General features: G+C 48.1%; 2 protein-coding genes across 2 annotated transcripts in view; one reads left to right on the forward strand and one right to left on the reverse strand.

The window, feature by feature from the left end:
• The first annotated feature begins 508 nt into the window (after nt 1-508).
• Scgb1a1 (secretoglobin family 1A member 1) lies at nt 509-3,488 on the forward strand. The gene is made up of 3 exons (XM_041660697.1): nt 509-566; nt 2,572-2,759; nt 3,369-3,488. The coding sequence occupies exons 1-3, from the start codon at nt 509-511 to the stop codon at nt 3,414-3,416; spliced, it is 294 nt and encodes a 97-aa protein (XP_041516631.1). The 3' UTR covers nt 3,417-3,488.
• Nucleotides 3,489-10,093: 6,605 nt separating this feature from the next.
• The window catches only part of Ahnak (AHNAK nucleoprotein), an 87,482-nt gene continuing 77,450 nt past the window's right edge, over nt 10,094-20,125 (reverse strand). Inside the window, exon 6 of the mRNA XM_041660908.1 lies at nt 10,094-10,433. Coding sequence (XP_041516842.1) covers nt 10,426-10,433 — 8 coding nt within the window. The 3' untranslated portion in view covers nt 10,094-10,425. The remainder of the gene's footprint in view (nt 10,434-20,125) is intronic.

The following is a 20,125-nucleotide window of genomic DNA, read 5'->3' on the forward strand; positions in this document are numbered from 1 at the left end:
GTGCCCAGCGCTTGACTTCAAAAAGAGGACACAGATGCCAGGTGGTGGTGGCGCACGCCTTTAATCCCAGCACTCAGGAGGCAAAGGCAGGCGGATCTCCGTGAGTTCAAGGCCAGCCTGGTCTGCAGAGCTAGTTCCAGGAGAGGCTCCAAAGCTACAGAGAAAACCTGTCTCGGAAAAAAAAAAAAAAAGATACAGGTGTCCAGATTCCCATGACCTCTGACTTGAGTTCCCCACACTGCCTGTAAATCCCACAAGTGGTCTGTTGTGTGAGCTCAGTTTCAATGGGAACAGAAATTGGGTTTAAGAAAAGAAATTATTTACTTATTCCACAGAGAAGATAACAAAGTAAATAACGCAATATCCTAAGTGGTACCCAGTCCCTGCCCCCGGCCTCTTATGTGCTTCCTGGATCATATAAAAAGCCACCTGATGCCCCCACACACTCACACACACTACAACAACTAACCCCACAGCCAGAGACAGCCAGAGCCTCCTGGACTCCACCATGAAGGTCGCCGTCCTCACAATCGCTGTTGCCATGCTGTCCATCGGCAGTAGCTCGGGTAAGTGCCAAGGGTCCCTTTCCCAAGGGCAGAAGGAAGTGGTCAGTCCTTCTGTGGCTGCCTGGAGGGCCTGAACATGGTGACTCTCAGAAAGCTTGAATCTGATGGCCAACAGTCTTTATGATCTTGGGGAAAGCATTGAGCTGTTAGAAAGCCTAGAATCACACCTTCCAAATCCTGAACCTCTGCACTCCAGGGGCCAGGAAAACATGAATGGGAGATGGGGAGTGCCCATCTAGACCAGCATGTCTGCCCAAAAGTGAAGTAGGGATAAGGAGCCCTTTGAAGCCCAGACTAGGATTGGCTCAAGATGCCAAGAGCTCCAGGTTGGGGGGTGTCCCCACCCAACTCTGGCAGTCAGTCTGGAAAGGGAAGTACAGAGACTCTTGCCCTCAAACCCAAGGCAAAGTCTCTTGTTCCGGGAGGAAAGGAATATTCCAGAAAGAGATCTTCCCTTTGAGAAGCTGCCAATACCGGGTGGAGTTTTCTAAACATTCTGTCCTCTGGAAAAGGGATTAGAGGTCTCTGGATAGTTGTTGCTATCACTGTGAAAAATGGAAGAGAAATGAGAAAGGGAGGAGGGAAGAGAAGGAAGGATGAAGGGAGCGAGGGAGAATGGGCCAATCTCTCTCCCTCCAGGCATTTTGTGCTTGGAATGGGGTTGGGAAAACTTCTCCCTCCATCAGCTTTCCCGACTGCCTCTGATAAGTCTGTATTATTTCTCTAAAAACCAAACCCCAATTAATGTACTTGAAAAGGTTCACAATGCCCGTGGATACAGGTTTTATGACTAAGGGAATTCAGACCCCAAATCAAGGGGAAGTAGGAACGGTTGTTTTAACCTAACACTTTTATTTGTTTTCAGGGGAAATGACGTCATTTTTGATCATTAATTAGGTAACAGTGCTAATTACTATAGAAGTGGGTGGCTAAAGTGGCAGGCTATTCGCATATCACCATGTTCACATATTAAAACTCTGGCTGGAAACCAGTTAATGCTCTGTGCAATGTGCTAGTCACTGTCCCCAACCATTTTACACACTATTCCTTTCATTTTCATAACAACCCAGTGAAGCAGAAATACTGCTTCCATTTTGCAGATTAAAAAACTGAGCCACTGGAAAATGAAACACCCTGCTGGTGACGTTATGGAGAGAGTTTAAGTTGTAGTGAGCATTGTTTTGGTTTTGAGACGGGGCCTCCTTTTGGTCTGAATCCACAGCCATCCTGCCTTAGCCTCCCCAGTGTCATGGGTTATGTGACAGATGTGAGCTGCCATACCCAGCTGGAGTGGATATTTGGAATAGGAGCAGGGTCCTGAGTCAGAGCAGTGAGGCCAAATTTGCCCACAATGCAGAAAATTCCAGGGCAGGAAATTTGAACTAGGTCAGAAGACAGAGGGAAGCAGGGTAGGAAATCGTGTTCCCAGGAGTAGGCACCGAAGCAGACAGCACAATCCACACAGCACTGCTGTTGCGGGGAACATGGCGAGGTGAGAGGCTTGTCTGCAAACTGACTGTGCCGTCAGACTAGAATGCATGCGCACCTTCATCTTCCAGGCCAGGTCTGGGGACGACGCGAGGCTGGCACAAGGACTGTGTCGCATGCCCTCGGTAACACGTGGCACAGACCACCATTAGCCATGGGCCAGGAGCATTCTGGTAGAAAGCAAGGCTCCCAGAGGCCTCCTCCCAGTCACCACGCCACAGCAAAAGCCAGACAGGCAGCTTCTGTTACCGGCTCTGTCTAGAATGATGACAGAAACAATGGCCAGCCCAAGCCAGGAATCCAAAGGCAGCTCAGGAAAGCCAAAAGCTGGCTGTAACCTAGAAAGTGCTCACACGGTGCCAGGTTTCCACGCTTGGAGCCTCACCAGCTCTTACATTCTCCTCCATCACCCAAAGGCTGCTATCTCTTGCCGCCCAGACTGACTGGTCCAGCGGGGCACTGGCCAGCCTTTGGAGAAGAAGCTGAATCCATGCACTTTCTTTTGCCTACACTCCAGCTTCTTCAGATGTCTGCCCAGGGTTTCTTCAAGTCCTTGACAGCCTCTTCACGGACCCAGAGTCCAGATATAAGGGAGCCCTGGAGTTTTACAGCCCCGGCTCAGAACTTAAAGATGCAGGAATCCAGCTGAAGAAACTGGTGGATACCCTCCCGGAGGAAACCAGAAAGAACATCCTGAAGCTCTCGGTATGCAACACCCGTCACCACATTGCTTCTGAGTGGTTCCCCAACTACAGTGTCATACCACATGGGGGTTACAAGGCTAATGGATATCCCTGTGGTGTCCCTTGCTTTCTTCTTGCTGTGTGTGCGCGTGCTTGTTGTTGTTATTGCTGTTGTTTGGGGGAAGGTCTCTCAGAGCTAGCCTCACTGTCCTCGAACTCCTGGGGTCAACTGTTATTCTTACCTCAGCCCCCCGAGTAGCTCGAACTATGAGCTTGGACCAGCACACTCAGCTCCGCTGACTTTTTCCCAAGAATTGTATTTATTCAGTGTGAATGTGTAGGTGTGTGTTGCACTGTGAAGGTCATAGGACAATCTTTAAGGAATTAGTCCTCTCCTTCCACCATGTGGGTCCTGTGGATCACACTCAGGGGGTCAAGTTTGATGGCAGGAGCATTTACAGCTAAGCCACTTTGCCTGCTCTTTTAAGGCCTTTTTGGGAAGCCATCCAAGGCCTCTACCCTGAGAACCTTGCAGAACTTACTGTAGCTTTTGCCTCTGTTAAATCTGTATATGCCATCTACTTCTGGGGTTCACTCACCGTTATGTGGGGGTTTTGTTTCTTTATTCTAGGATAAAATCCTAACAAGCCCTCTGTGTAATCAAGGCCTACAATTCTAAAGCTCAGCGGACTTCAAAGATATCCCCCTGCTAAGAGCCACCATTGTTGCCCTGTACCCCCTTGACCTCCCCACACCTGTCCTGCCCTCCTCCCCGCAATAAACTGCAAGCATCTCATTGGGCCTGTGTGCACTGGTCTTTTCATCCACCTGCTGGAGCCAGAGGTTGGTCCCGGAATGAGTGACGTGAACCAGAACTAAGGGAGGGCGACTGAGGCCTGCCCTGGAACCACACAAGAAATCCCAGAAGGCCTCTTTCCTCTAGGCTTCCGCTGCTTACCATCAGTGGAGTGCAAAGCCCTCTAGCTAGGTCCTACCATCTGTCCAGCACTCTAACCCAGCTTATCCCACAGACTTGGGATACCACCTCTCCGTCCCCAAGTCTGGTCCCAGATGTTACTGGATTCCATCTCCATCCTCTGGGCTATCCTGGTCCAGCCAGGAGCCTGGTGGGTATCCCTTAGCCCTTCCTTGTCCAATCAGCTGAGGAGACCTGTGGGGTCATTCACTCCCTCCATACCCACAGACCACACCATCATCCCGGGCTCCTGCAAACCCAAAGGCCCCTTTACAGGTTCCCAGCCGACTTACTGCTAAGCAATTCAGTGACCACACACCTACCACAGGGAGTTTAATCACGTGTAAAGTCTCAGCAGTGCCCACGCACACACTCAATCCTTCAAAGCATACAGCACACTGACCATAAATGTTCAAGTTCAGCACAAGGCCCATACCAGCCCTTGTCTCCCTCTGCTAAGGCACCCCACCCCCAAGCCCTTAGCTTCTAAAGCCAAGCCCCACCTCAGGACCTTTGTACAGGCCACACAAAATCAGCAGCCCAAATAGATATTGTTGTGTCATTTAGAATTTGTCCTAATATCAGCGAGACCCCACTGGAGCCGGGCTACACCATCCGAAGAAGTTAACGAGTGTGCAAAAGGCCTGTAGAAATAGGCAGGGCTGAGGCAGAGGACACCTGAACAAGGAGGCTGTGGGAGGGAATGCCAGCCAAGCAGCCCAGCCCTCCCTGGAAACTACGCTACGTGGGCGAGCGCGGGCCACGCCTGCTTCGTGCGTCACCACCACGAGGGGGCAGTGTAGTCCACGCTGTCCCACTGCCTTCCTGTGTAATCTGGAACTCCTACCCGGCCCCAGCGCATTGGCTTTTGGGTGGAGCCGAAGATGAGACGTTCATTCTCTAGCATTGATCTTGAATCATTTCGTCTGACTTCCAAACTTTGATTTGGGAGAGGTTTTTTTAAATCAGAATTCTGAGGAAAAAAACCCCGGGGAAAGCACATGAACGGTGTGGCGCAGTTGAACCCTGCCAGTGAACGGTCGATAATTAATTTGGAATTAGCAGTAATTCCACTCCCAGAAGACCTTATAGGCCGTCCTAACGGAGCTAGACTATGAGATGGCTCCGAAGACAGAGAGGACCCATAAGCAGAACTAAGCTACCTCCACCTGCCTGGTTTTAAGGTTCCACAGCAGAAACGGCAACCTTACAATCTTCCTCGCTTGCTTACGTTTGGCAGGCATTAACGGTATCTCTTTCATTTCTCACACAACCCAGAGCTCAGGCCCGTCTCCCGTCCTGCTGCTGGTAGAACCTCCCACTCAGGAATCTGGAGGGACAGTAAATTAGAGACAGCGATGAGAAAGTCCACCGTACCCTATGTGTGTACACAAAGCCACCACACCTGCTTGTTCATTGCCTGTCACGGAGGAGGGGCCGGGGCTGTAAAAATTCCAGGGCAGGTCAGGGGGGATTGGCGATCCCAAAAGAGATTATTTGTGACAAGTAGGGACCTGGTGGGGACCTGCCCCACTCCCTCGCTCTCAAGGCCCCAGATTCTTCTGCGTCCAGGTCATTCTAAGATGCACTCCTTCGCCTCCATCCACCTAGGTGGGTATTATTCAAATGGATACGCTCCAAGGTCATAAAAAGTTCTGAATTATAACTACCTAGTCACCGCCAGGGAAATATTTACCTCGCACAAACACAGTGCAGTTGACTGGGGATAAAGGAAGTGGGAGTATATTGCAGTGGGTTTCTGCCTTAAGAGGACTTTGGAGATGCATAAGAATGTGTAAAATTAACCCAGAGAAATGTACAGTACCTTAGGTTCTTCAAACACAGAATACAGGGTAGGAAAGGTGGTGCATCTGAGAAAGTGTGCAAACTCAAGGACCCAAGGGCCAACCCCTGACACCAGCACCCATGTAAACAGCTGTGCATGTGGGATTGACGTTTGACAAATACACGCGCACTCGCACGCACACACACATACACACACACACACACACACACACACGGCAGAATGCAAGAATGAACTGACTACAACCACAGAAGGAGTGGATTATCTGCACAGTGCATATGAAATCAGAGGAAAGTAGGAACTGCCTTTGGTTTTTATTATTTGTTTGTTTGTTTGTTTTCTTCTCCCCTAGCGTGGCTAAGCAAATCTCTTGATCCATAAGCTATAGCTGGAAGGTTGAGGTCTTGCCAGGGCAGGTTTGGTTTGATGTTGCTGATGGTGTTAAGTAGCCTCAAACTAAGAATGCTTCTTACATTTCAAAAATAAAGAAAGGCTGGGTATAGTGATGCCTTCCTTTAACCCCAGCAGTCTGAGGCAGAGAGAGTATGAGTTCTAGGCCAGCCTAATGTAAATAGTGAGCCTCAGGCCAGATGAGATCATTTCAGAAGAAAAAAAAAAAGGCAAGGGGGGGGGAGAAAATCCACACTTCTAATAAATTTATATATATATTTCTAAAATCAGTCATCTTCACTATGGATATACTAAATTAAAGCACAAGAGGAACTGGGCAGTGGTGGCACATGCCTTTAATCCCAGCACTTGGGAGACAGAGGCAGGCAGATCTCTATGAGTTTGAGGCCAGCCTGGTCTTCAGAGCTAGTGCCAGGACAGGCTCCAAAGCTGCACAGAGAAACCCTGTCTTGAAAAACAAACAAACAAAAAAAAAAAACCACACAAGAGGGCTGGGTGGTGGCGCACATCTTTAATCCCAGCACTCGCGCTCAGGAGGCAGAGGTGAGGAGCTCTGTGAATTCAAGGCCAGCCTGGGCTACAGAGCGAGTTCCAGGAGAGCCAGGCCAATACAGAGAAACCCTGTCTCAAAAAAATCAAAAAACCAAACAAACAAAAACCACAGGAGGATGGTGTGCAAATATGCCCTTCCTGCATTTGAGAAGTATTAAGCACAAACTACAAAGACAAAAGTTTAAATGTTATACACACACACACACACACACACACACATATATGTATGTATGTATATAGTGGGAGACCAGCCTTATCTAGAAAAACAAATAAATAGCCAGGCATAGTGGACCACAGAAGGCAGAGGTAGGCAGACCTCTGTGAATTCAAGGCCAGTTTGGTCTATGTAGCAAGTTCTAGGCCAGCCCAGAACTACATAGTGAGACTCTACAGAAAGAAAGAAAGAGAGAGAGAGAGACAGAGAGGGAGGGAGGGAGGAAGGGAGGGAGGGAGGGAGGGAGGGAATGGAAAAAAGAAATTTTTGCACTCTATTAATTTTAACATTCATAAGTCGAGGACCTCAGGGAAGAGAGAGCCCATGTTTCTTGGTGGCTCTGTAATGAAAACTATGAATCTGGGTGAGGAAGAAAATTTGAAAACTATGCTAGCCCCATCATCTGCAACCGCAGGAATTTTAGCCTGGAAGGTCTCTACAGAGGGACTGCCATGGCAGACTCACAAGACCCATCGATTATCAGAAAAGCTGCTGTCTGACATGAGACAGTCAGGGTGAGCCTGGCAGAAGAAATCTATGTGTGACTCACAAGGCAGGAAGAGGAAAGCAGAAGCAGCCCTGCCAAACTTATCAAGATGAAGGGGCTAAAATGCCACCCAGCCTGCAGCTGACACCAGGCATGCTGTTTGCAAATACCAGGGCAGCTGTGGGTAGCAATTCACCACTACGTGATCAGTTGCTCCAAAGGACTTCAAATAGATTATAAAAGAAGCCTTGATTGATGATGATAGGGCCAGGCAAACAATGCACTCCGAAACCTGTCATTAGGGGACGGTCCTCCCAAGCACTTACTGAATATATCAACAGGCATATGAGAACGTGAGGTGAGTCATCCGTAACTAGCCACTCAGATGACTTCCATGAACTAAAATTATAAAATTATGGCATATGCAAAAAAAAAAAGACTGAAAATAGATTCAGCTAAGCAAGCACAATTGCCAGCTTCGGAATTGATAAACTGGACCTGGGAACATGGGTTTGCTTCCCTGGCCAGTAACCAGGTGCCCAGTCCAGCATGCAAGCCTTATCAAGACCTTTACAAAGTACCTGAAGCTTTGTGCCCGTAGCTCTCAACCACCCTGTAGACTAAAGGCATCTCACTGCAGCATGCCTGTGGGTTCCTCCTATCACAGAAGTACATCCTCTGTCATCTAGGACATGATAGAAATGTTGTCGGGGTGAGGAGTAGATCTCAGGGGAGGAGAAAGGACTGTGGGGTGCTGGAATCTCCTGGCCCTCTGACCTTAAGTGTCCATTTCAGTCTCTGAGTCCATTTCAACCCCTGGCATTGAATACCTTTCTCTGCTCCACTGCCTGCCCTAGGCCTTCAGCATCATTGCAAGACCTATGAATTTGTTTCCTATGATTGTCTTAAAGGTGCATACCGAGCTTAGGAGGCCAAATGTCCAAAATGGATCTCACTGGGCTAAAGGTACAAATGGCCAGACTTGGTGGCTCATACCTACAACCTCAATGCTTAGGAGGCTGAGGCAGGAGGATTGCTATGACTTTGAGGCCTGCCTCAGAAAGGCAAAAACAGCAGGAACTAGGTAGATGGCTCGGTGAGTAAAGTGTTTGCTATACCAGCTTGGGGACTCAAGTTCAAATCCTTAGCACCCACATAAGAAAAAAATCAAAATAAGCCAGCCAGGTGTGGCGACAGGTCTGTGGTCCTGATGCTGAGAGATGTATCCAGAGGATCCTTGGAATCCTTCCCTGCCAGGTCTCCCTCCTGTGGGAGGAAGCATGGACTCAGGAACAGCCCTGCTTCCTGCTCTGCCTCGGATCCTGCTGCCCGCCATGCCTTTGGTTTGTCCCCCTCCCTCACCCCCAATTTGGCTGGGCAATGAAACTTGTATATTAATATCTGAAGTCAGAAACAAAATCCATGCCGTTCACACCTCATCCCTTTGCATAAAAAGATCCCAACAATCTGGCTTTCCCAGCATTCTCAGGTGAACCAATTTTCATCCTTCACAGCCCACACAACATTCAAGACACACCTGTGACTCACAGCTCACCCGAAATTTTCATTCCACCAGGCATCCTAAATTTTGATTTGCTAAATCTGACCAATTTACGATTCCTTCCCATCTCAGCACTTCTGGGACCCGGATGCAGCTGGGGAAAAAGACTCTCCCAGCAGGCACAAAGCCCAGGTACACCCTGTGGTTCCAGCACTTGCAAGGTGGAGGCAGGAGGATCAGAAGGCCAAGCTTTGCTTCCCTGGCCAGTTTGCGTAGTAAACACCAGCCTGAGAAATATGAGACTCTGTTTTGAAATTTTAAAAAAATACAAAGGAACACAAAAGGAAAGCAAAGCCTTCACACATGAGCCTGTATCACAAGGTTTGTGAGTCTTTAATGCAGTGCTTCTCAACCTTCCTAAGGCTGAGACCCTTTAACACAGTTCCTCAGGTGTGGTGACCCCCCAGACATAAAATAATTTTGTTGCTACTTCATCCCTGTAATTTTGCCACTGTTATGAATCATAATGTAAATAACTGATATACAGGATATCTGATATGTGACCCCCCCAAAGAGGTCGAGACCCACGGGTTGAGAACCACTGGTCTAATGGAAAAGCTGCTACCCACGTGAAAACTGTGATAGCCAATTCCATTACAGGGCCCAAGACTCTTTTTATTCCCTCCCTCTGTTTCTAGACAGGACCATATCAAGAACCAGCTGGTCTCAGAAAGAATACTGGACCCTTCCAAAGATGACCCAACACACAAAACATTATACTTAGAATTCATACACAACATAGGCAGTGGTTCTATGCAAAATTCCAAAGAGCTTGAAAGGCAACAAGCCCTGGTCCCACATCCTTGTTCCTAATGAAGATGAAATCAGATCACAAAGCCAGATTCTTCCTAAATTACAAGTCATTCTGAAACATATCATTTCATGGCAGATAAATTTGAAAGCCTGATTATTTTGTAGTTTGTGGACGGATGTCTGCCACCAGAGAAGACTTTCAGACTGTCCCACAGTGATGGGACACTTTCGAAAGTCCTGGATCGAGAACAACGTAATGATTGATACGCTAAAGTTCTGTTTCTACTTCTTCAGATTAACCAAGGGAAAGAGAACGGGAGGAGGGAGAGAAGAGAGGGGGATGTGTGGAGGAGATTCTGCCTGGTTCCTCAGTCATGTGGGCAGGCTGTCATGTGCTGACTCTGAAAACTGAGGAAAAATGTGACAAGATGTGACAAGAAGATGCCTGCCAAGGGTCAACCCTCCCTGGAATTCGAACAAGCCAGGGAAGGATTGAGGCAGAAGGATTACGAATTTGAAGCCAACTTGGGTCACATTTCAAGAATGGCTCAAAATGTAAACAAATAAGCAAAACCCATCAAGATGGTCACAGAACGGATGATGCTTGACAAATGTTTATTGGGTGGATAATAGATAGTCACCTGTACCAATAGCTGCCGAAGCCCACCCTAGTGGCAAAGATAAGCGCACACCCCACCGCTTGCGAGAAAAGAAAGCACGCGTCGATCTTCTGCCACAGCCTCCCTTCAGAAGTGGCCATAGATAGGATTGTGCATGCTCTGAAAAGCTACCTCAGGGAAGGTGTCCCTTTAACTGCAGGTGTTGTTGCCTTTGGCATGGCAAGATGTAATTTCCCATTTTTAGAACAATGCTCCAAAGAACAGTCACAAAAACAACCTCCAGCGGGGGCAGTTTTCTTCCTGGTCACCGCTACAGTCCTGTAAAATAACAACAGAGGGATTTCTTATTTCAAACACTATTTGCATCTCTCCATCCTGTTCATTCTGCACAGGCTGGAAAAGACCGCCCCCCTCCTGCCCCAGCAGAACCTCGAAAACAAATTTGTGCCTAGTAGAAAGCTTTGGAAACTCCTATTGTTGGTTGTGTTTGGGCCTGGCTGTGTCTCCTTGTGTGGTTTCCATGCAGCAAAGACTTAACGGAAGCTGTAAAAAGGCCAGTATGTATTCTTTGGGTGCCTTGTCTGAGCCCAAGATCAGAAGAGAACAATGTGTTCTAGAGAACATCCAAATAGCAGACGAAGGTGAGGAGCCAGGAAAAGAGCAGCCACCTCTAGCCTTAGCCATTAAGAAATCACTTTCAGGGCTGAAGAGATGGCTCAGAGCCTAAGCCTGCTTGTTGTTCCTCCAGAGGATCTGAACGGGGCTTCTAGCATCCAAGTCAGGCCATTCATAGCTGCCTGTAACTCTATTTCAGGGAACTCCAACACCTTCTGGCCTCTACAGGCACCCATACCCACTGGGCACTGAGGATGGACCCCAGGCCATTGTCCCTGCTACTAAAGCACTCTACCATTGAGCTATCTCATCACCCCTTTTCAGACAGGGTCTCACTAGCTTGCCTAGGCTAGCCTCCAATTTCAATCCTGTCTCTCAGACCTCCTGAGTAGCTGGGGTTACAGGTACATGATACAATTCTTATTTCTTTTTTGTCTTCCTTTACATGACTCTAGAAATAACAACTAAATTGTTACTTTGGTAAAAAGCAAGAGAAACTGTGACTTCCGTCGTGATAGAGCTCAAAGGGAAGCGATTGCCTGAGTCCCGGGACCACCCAGTCCATTAGCCTCAGTAGTCACGTGGCATCAACAGCCACCCCTGCTGACTTCCAGAGGAAGGGTCCTTCCCAGGGTCTGACTCTTTATAGTGAATCAGGAAGGGGGGATACCATCAGTCTCCTTGTGTGATCAGCTTTCTGTGGCTATAACAAACTAACCAGAATAATGTCTTTCTAACTGCGAGGCCAGTTACAGCTACAGGAGACTGAAGCGAACAGCTCACCTTGTGGCCAGGAAGCAGAGTGAAAGGGGTAGTGACTAAGGTCCCACAATCCCTGAAAGGTTTTCCATACCCTAATATTGGGTTTCTCTGCCGATGAAATAAATCAGATCATGCAAAATTAAAAAGTCCAGGTTTAATGAGCAAAGCAACTCCTGGGTGGTCTCCAGGGAGGAAGGAGAAACCACATGGAAGGTGTAGCTATCAGGTCTTAAATACCCTGTTGGTACAATCTTGAGCATCTCAGAGGTGGAGCTGACCCCTGGCAGGCTTTCTCAGGGGCGAGGTCTGGAATGGGAGAAGTGGGGCTGGGTGGAGCTTCCCCCTAAACAATCCCCCTTAAGGGCACACCCCTAATGACCTAAGTCTCTCTTACCAGGTTTCGCCCCCTTCCAATGGCACCCTGGAGACCAAACCTTTATCCAATGAGCCTCTTTTCAGGGCGCATTAAACATGCAAACTGTAGCACCTCTCGGTATTGTTTTGTTCTGAGGCCAGCAGCTTAAAATCTATTCACCCAAACTGTGAGCATATTGCCAATACATCCATCCCATTCCAGCAACTTCTGTTCTCTCTTTGTAAACCTTGGCCATGCATCTGTCTTCTTCCTCTTTCTTTCTTTTTTCCGTTGTCATTTGTCTCTTCTCTGTAGAGCATTTACACACTTGCCTTTCAAACCTTTCCCCTCTGACTCTCCTTCCCTAAACAGGGTTTCCTCAATCCTGGCACCACTGATCTGTAGGACTAGACCACTCTGTGTTGGAGCTGGAGCTATAGAACACACATTCTTCCTCATCTTCCCACTGTCAATCAAAAGGCCTGGGAGAAGAGTGAGGGGGTGGCTGGGAGGCAGAATCATCACTTTTTCAAACTTAAAGGGGCCTGAGATATGATCTAATACAACCCCCTCATTTTGCAGATGAGGAAACATCCTGAGAGGGGGAGGAAGAGGATGTGTCAGGGCCAAAAATGTAGGGGAGCAAGTGCCAGGCCAAACAGGAAGTCAAAATTCCAGGCCTTGCAGCAGGATTTCCAGTCCCTCTGGAACACAGGGATTACTTCCCCAGGTTCTTTTTCCCTCTAAAACTTTCTCCCATTTAGGAAACCAGAGTGAGCAAGATATGACAAGCCCCCAGCACAGGAGTGCTGACGTCCATGCCTGGGATCCAGTGCCGAAGCGTCTAGTGAACAAAAATGACCGCAGATCGCGTCCAGAATATCTCGTGATGACTCATTCTTTGGTCACATCTCAGTGCAGTCCTGTAATCATGACCAACTGACCACACCTGTCCCCACTGACGACAATAAAGAACAAGAGATCTGCAGAGCATGGGAAGGAGTCTGGGGACAATGTCTGCACTGGCCCTTTCCAGGCAAGCACTCTACCAACTGAGTGATAGCACAGCTGGAAACATTTTTGATTAAACTAAAGGTTTTTTTTTTTTTTAAAAAAAATCAGGAAAGCTGGGCATGGTGGCGCACACCTGTAATCACAGCAGTTGGGAGACCAAAGCAGGGGGACCACAAGTTCAGTGCCAGCCTGGGACCTGTACCTACATCTTATCTCAAAACCCAGAGAGATAGTGGGGGATGGCAAGACGGCCCGGCAGGTTAAGGGCACTTGCTACCAAGTTGGACAACCTATCTTTAACCTTCAGAACCAGCATACATGTAGAGACCCAAGAGTTCTCCTCCAACCTCCCCATGACCACTGTGATACATGAACACTCACACATCTATACACACACTAAACAAACAAATGCAAAACAATATAAAATTTCAATGTAAACACCAGAATAAGACCATGAAGCAAATAATAGAAGAAATGGTGAACACATCCCACTCCAGTGACAATAATGTGAAAATCCTGCTCGCCTTCCCACACTTTTTAATTTTATTTTATTTTTGAGACATACTCTCGCTCTGTAGCTAGGATACCCTCGGAATTCACTATGTAACCCTAGCTGACACTAAAGTCATGAGTGATCCTTCTGCCTCAGCCTCTCGTGTGCTAGGATTACAAACATAAGCCACCCACTCACCTAACTATTGCTACATCTTTAAAACTTTTATTGAGTGTGTGTGTGTGTGTGTGTGTGTGTGTGAGAGAGAGAGAGAGAGAGAGAGAGAGAGAGAGAGAGAGAGAAGCCAGAAGAGTGTGTTGGATCCCCTGGAGCTGGAGTTAAAAGCAGTTATGATCCATCTGATATGGGTGCTGAGACCTGAACCCTGGGTCTTCTGAAAGATCAGCAAGCATTCTTAACCACTGAGCAATCTGTCCAGCTCTCTCCTCTGAATGTCATCACTTAAAGATGACTGTGCCATGTCACTCTACAGGCTGAGTCAGTCACTATGCCTTCCGATTACTACCCTGACGCCATCTTTCCTGACAGACCCCTGCAGACTGCAGGCCGCACTCACCCTCTGGCTCCTCTCGTCTCTTTACGCACTGGACCCATCATGACTGCAACCATTCTATTATCTGGTGATGAAAAGTGGTCCCAAAAAGGCTGATGAATGTTCTTAAAACTACCAATAAAAGGCCAAGTGTGAAGACAGCAAGGAAAGAGGAAACCCCACCCCATTCCTTCTGCACAACCCTGGGCCTTCTGCCCTCAGTTGACTCTAAAGACTGAAAATAGGACCCTCCCGTGCTCTGGTGCTTGAGCTGAACCCACAAGGTAGATGATCTCGGTACCCACTAGCACCTACTTCCGGGCCATGGTGGCATGCAATGGCCCCTTAGCTCCTGGTCTAAGTCCTGCAGGGAGTCCTGTGACTCTGTGGTCTCCTCCAGGCACCTGAGTCATCATCAGAACCCTGGTGGTTTAGGGAAAATTTAAAATAACATTTATACATGAAAATGGGGTGGAGGCTTGTTTCTTCAGCTATCCCCCACTTCGCTGGCCCCAGTGACCCTCAAAGGATGTCAGAAGCCATCTGCTGCGAGAGCTCTCCATTGTGTGCTTTTGGGTGCCGGGCCCCTCCCCTTGCCTGGGCAGGTGCCAGGAAAGCCAAGCCTAGCTGTTGGGGCCATTGTTCTCCCTCAGAAGAGGATCTTGAAAGCAGAAGGAAATTAGGAACAACCACACAATGAATACCAGATTCTCCTTTCTCCCTGCTTTGGCTGCCAGGAGGCTGAGCATGGCTAGCTGTCAGCATGCCCCACCCAGCACTTCTTGCCTTCCAGGACGTCTGTACAGCAAGAAGTGCTGGCCCCAGTCACTTAGAGTGATCTCCATTTATCTCCACAGCCTGTCTCTCTCTCTCTCTCTCTCTCTCTCTCTCTCTCTCTCTCTCCTCCAGCTGAATTCCTTGAGGGAAGAAACACATCAGGACTTCTTCTCCCTTAAATATAAAGTTCCAGTTACTCCATGTTTGGTGATTGACTGTCTCCATCTGGACCCATGTGATGGTACGAGAACAAGGGTAGAGGCACATTCCTAAACATTTCAGTTTAGGGTCCCATGTCATCATGCCCATTACTGTAAACCTAGAGATAGGTCCTAGGGGAAACCTACAACTGCTGCCTTGCTAACCACAGACACGCTATCAAACTGCCTTCTAACTGACTTAGTTTACACCTGTAGATTAGCACTGTCCTCACCCTGCCCAGAGAAGCTTCTCTCTGCAGTGCACAGCAGCCAGGGCAGAGGCTCGGAACTGGTCAAAGTGCTGAGAAAAAGTGCAGGGTTGACTGCTCAGCTCTAAATGAGCTGTCTCTGCTAACTGCTCCCCACAAGACTCAGGGAACTTATTGGAAAAGGGGACAAAAGAATATCAGACCCAGAAGATGGGGAGGAGGGTTTTAAAACGTGGTCTTCTGGATGTGGCAGGGCTGTTGCTCTCACGAACTCCCTGCAGCTGTGGCTTACCTGTACGAGAGCTGCACAGGGTCAAGCCAACACGATCAGGCAGCACTACACCCAGCAGCCCTGACTGACAGAAAAGAGAGAGGACTTGAAGTGGGGAGGGAGATGTGCCCTGGTGCTTGGGGAGATTGGGGGGGGGGGGAGTTGGAATGAATACAAACAAGATACATTGGTTACAGGTAGGAAATTATTCAAGAATAAATGAAAAGATATTCGATTAAAATAATAAAACAACAAATGACCTCCCATGTCGGAGATGACCAAGCCGGAGTCAGCCACAACTTGACTGGCACAGTTTGTTGGAACCCAAGCACTCGTCACTTGTGCACAACATCAAGCTGTCCCAGTAGCACCACATACATCCACAGAGCCTTCCCCCGTGTTCCAGATGAAGAGGGTGGCCTAGGAGAAAATGTCTGGACTCACACCTAGACAGCACAGCGGAACCACGGGGAACACACAGAGCTAGCACTTCTCAGAGCAGTGAGGCATTTACACGTTCCTTCCTGCTGAGAACCTTTTTTTTTTAAACACATTTTTTCCCTGCTGGGGCCATTATTCATTTTAACATAATGTTATGTCTTTAGCCTCCTACGTAAGTAGACACTAGTTTTAAATGTTGCAGGATATCAAGTGCATATATCTAGTCAAACTTCTGTTTGCTTTTTTGCCACATCCATAGAAACCTTGTGAATAAACAGAGGAGAAAGATTTGGCTCCCAGTCCTACTAGCTGGCCTCGTGCCATCATTCCCCAAAACACTGGAGGATAGATGCCAAGAGGAAAGAACCAGCAGTAATGGTGACAAAAAGTTCTGTCTTACCCTGGGGCACTCTGAATTGTCAGGCTCTCCGGGAGGTGGGAATGCCCTGTGACTAGCCAGCACACTTCACGACTGTAGCAGGAAAGGAAGGAGAAGAGCTGCCATGACCCAGACCTCTACAGATGAAGTTCCAGGCTTGGAGGGTGTCCGTGAAACCCAGCTTACAGGCATTAGACCTGGCTTTGGACCTCAAGTCCGTCTGGACAATTCAAGGGTGCCCCCCCCCCCAAACCATCTGCCCACCCGACTCTTCAGGACTTAGAAGTTTTATGCCGTTTCAGTGACCTGGACTCTCTGGATTTCATCTCATGATAGCCACACCCATGGCTTTCCACATGGCAACTCCATCCATCAGAACAAGAAAATGCAAGGATGGATCTACGCTTGGACTTCCCAGTGTATGGCCACACTGTGGTAGTTGGAATGTAAGTGGCTCCCATAAGCTCACAGGGAGTGGCATTATTAGGAAGTGTGACTTTGTTGGTGCGGATTCAGCTTGTAGGAGGAAGTGTGTCACTGGGGAGGCAGGCTTTGAAGTATCCTTTGCTCAAGCTTCATTCAGTGTCAGTCCACTTCCTGTTGCCTTTTGCTCAAGTTATAGCCGGCACCATGTCTGCTGCACGCTGCCATCCTCCCCACGATGATGATAATGGACTAAACTTCCGAAACTGTAAGCAAGCCACCTCAATTAACTATTTTCCTTTATAAGAGTTGCCTTGGTCATGGCATCCCTTCATAGCAATAGAAACCTTAACTAAGACACACAGAGATTTTTTTTTTTTTTGGACAGGGTTTCTCTGTGTAACCACTCTGGTTGACCTGGAATTTAGTATGTAAGCCAGGTTGGCCTTGAACTCACAGAGATTCACCTGTCTCTGCCTCTTGAGTGCTGGAATTAAAGGTGTGCACCACCACTGTCCAGCCAGGGAGGATATGTTTGAAGAATCTATTATGTCAGAATGTTAGACATAAAGTAAAAGTAAAGGATAGGAATACAATCTGAAAGCAAGTCAGCCCATTTTCACACCACAGGAAAACAAATCTCGAGCCCAGCTGGACCTCTTCATGTTTCACCTGTCCTGTCTTGCTGTTGTAAAAAGCATCTGCCCTTTCTTAGAAAAATGTCCCCGCTCATCCAAGTGACAGTCACCACCTCTGCACTGGCTGCATCCCTGTGTCTCTTTCAAAGCACAAAGATCAACTATCCCATCTTGGTTCAAAATTTTGACCCTCAAACTGAGGAGCCAGCTCAGTAGAGGTGAGGTGCTTGCCATGCAAATGTGAGGACCAGAATTCAGTGCCCAGAACCCATGCAATCCCAGCACTGCAAGGCAGAGATATGCAGATCCTGGGGCTCACCAACCATGGAGCCTAACTTAGTCTATGACCCCCAGGCCAGGGAGAGACACTGTCTCAAAACATACAAGGTGGACAGCTCCTGAGGAGCAACACCCAAGATTGACCTCAATCTCCACATGCACATACACATGCACTTGTACCTGCACATACATGTGCATGTGTACATACAAACACATGTGCATGCACACACACAACATAAACCTTTAAACCCCCCCCCCCGCTGACTCCTTTCTCCAAATCAACTGCAAACAGAGAAGACCTATGTCTGCATCCTGCACTGCCCCCACTGTGGTCACTGTCCCACCTCCCTCTTACCCTGAACAAATCAACTGCAAATGGAGACCTCCTATGCCTGCCTCCTGCACTGCCCCACTGTAGTCCCTGTCCCACCTCCCTCTTACCCTGAACAGGCAATTTCTTGATAGCGTACCTTCACCACCTGAGTGTCCTGTAGGTCCTAAGCCCTTACATCGGTAGGAAAGCCCAGCAACTCTATGAGAGCTGCCCTCTTAAGAATTCTGAGGCTGCTCCTCGGCATCTGCCCCACCTGGTCCCCCTATACCCATCAACCCAGGGAAAGTGTGTGCACCAACAACAGTGCCACTGCGTACCCCCAAACCACCCCCTTCTCTTTGGGTAGCAGAATCTTTTTGGGTTGCAAAAGACGAGTACATTTTTTTTATTTCAGTGGGATAGACACAGTCCCTGCTTGAAGCTCGGGTATGTAGCCTTTCTTACCTGTGGGATGAAGCAGGGATTAGCAAAGTCTGGGAATAACTCATCACCACCAGCATCCCACCAGTAAAAAGAACTTGAAAGACATGTTTGTTCTAAGCTGCCAGACTACCCTTCTAGAGTTCACACTGCAATGCAGAGACACAATGAAGAACACAATAAATAATAATCCTCTGGGACTAGAGGTATAGCTCCATGGGAGGAATGCCTGTCTGGCATGTACAAAGTTCTGGGTTCTATTACTAGCAACACATAAATCAATCATGATGGTCTGCATCCGTAATACCAGCACAAAAGTTGGAGGCAGAAAGATCAAAAGTTCAAGATCATCCCCAATTATGCACCATGTACGTCCAGGCCAGTCTGGGATACATGAGACGACACTGTGATCAGGGTGTGTTCTGAATGAATTGATTGGTTAAAATTGTATAAATGGGGGTGTGGAACCTGCTTGGGTGGTAGGCAGTGATCTAACAAGGAAGATTTAACTGAGGTTTAAAGGCTGGAAAGGAGTGAGTCATACAAAGTCAAGGAAGGGAATCCCAACAATGGGAACAGGAGTGGAACGTGGGAGGAAAGACTAGCTACATTGTGGGGACCGCAAGGTTGTCAAGACAAAGACATGAGTGACATAGGGTTATCAGAGGAAGCCGAGATCTGATGTAGAACTTTAGAAGTCACAGAACACTAGCAGTCATGCAGAGAGCAGTTGGAAGTCAAGGCCAAGGGCAGGTTTGTAGCCCCGAGACCCCTGTGGCTGAGGGATGAAGAAAGTGTGAGGAGAAGGAGTGGTGGCTTCGCAGAAGCCCCTCCTGAGAAGACTTGCCAGTGCTGGGCAGCAGCAGGTGGGAGGGGCCCAGTGGAGCAGCACTCTCTTGTCTTGTTTAGTAGACTGAAGCCTGGGGCAGAGCGGCCACTCACAGGAGAAGCAGGTTCCAGAGAGTAGAAGGGGGTAATTCTGGATTTCTGTTTGGACTTCTATTGTGGAAATGCCAAACTTGCCTGAGAAAAGAGTAGCGGCCCACACCCGTAATTCCAGCACTCAGGAAACTGAGGCAGAAGGATTACTGTGAGTTCCAGGCCTACCTGAGCTACAGGGTAAAATTTTGTTTCCAAACAACAAAAAAAATTTAGGCAAAATGTCCATACATATAAGCCAAAAATAAATACAATTTAAAATTTTTTAATTTAAAACCATAAAAGCCGATTAACTAGAAATGACTGTCCTAGAAGGGGGATTTGACATCATGGAGACAGATACGTTCTTTTGAACAAAGGCAGAAAGGAAAACAAAGGGACGCATCTGAGCTTCAGGCTAGAGATACCACTTCTTCTTCTGGTGTTCAATTGTCACAGCCTATCAGCTCTAAATCCAAAATATTCCTTAAAGCTGTCCCGTCTGCACTCCTATCTGTAACCCTCCCAATGCTCAAGTGTCCTCCCTGAAGAACTTGTATCAGTCCCTGCCTCAGCTCCACTTGTGGGATCAATACATCCCTATGTCCCCACTCAGCTGCAGCAAAAACACAGGGAGGGGGAAAGGGGGTCATCCCAGAGAAACCACTGAAAAACAACCCAGATTTCCCAGACCTGAGCTGGAGAAGCACCAGCTGCGGAGAGAACCAGGTGTCCAGACTGGTAACCAAGGCAACCAGAGAGAGCACAAGCAGATGCAGAAGGCACACCCTCTACTTCACCCTACACTGACAGGGGTGACTTTATGAGCCCAGTTTACTGGTTTCAACCATGTGATTTCACTGGTACCACCCAGCACCTGGCGTAGCAGGAGACTCTAAAACGGGAAATAGCCATAAGAGTCACAGTGA

Source organism: Microtus oregoni, unplaced genomic scaffold (genome assembly GCF_018167655.1).
Source record: "Microtus oregoni isolate MIOR12 unplaced genomic scaffold, Mior012 000012F_ref0000307, whole genome shotgun sequence".
NCBI classification, from domain to species: domain Eukaryota; kingdom Metazoa; phylum Chordata; class Mammalia; order Rodentia; family Cricetidae; genus Microtus; species Microtus oregoni.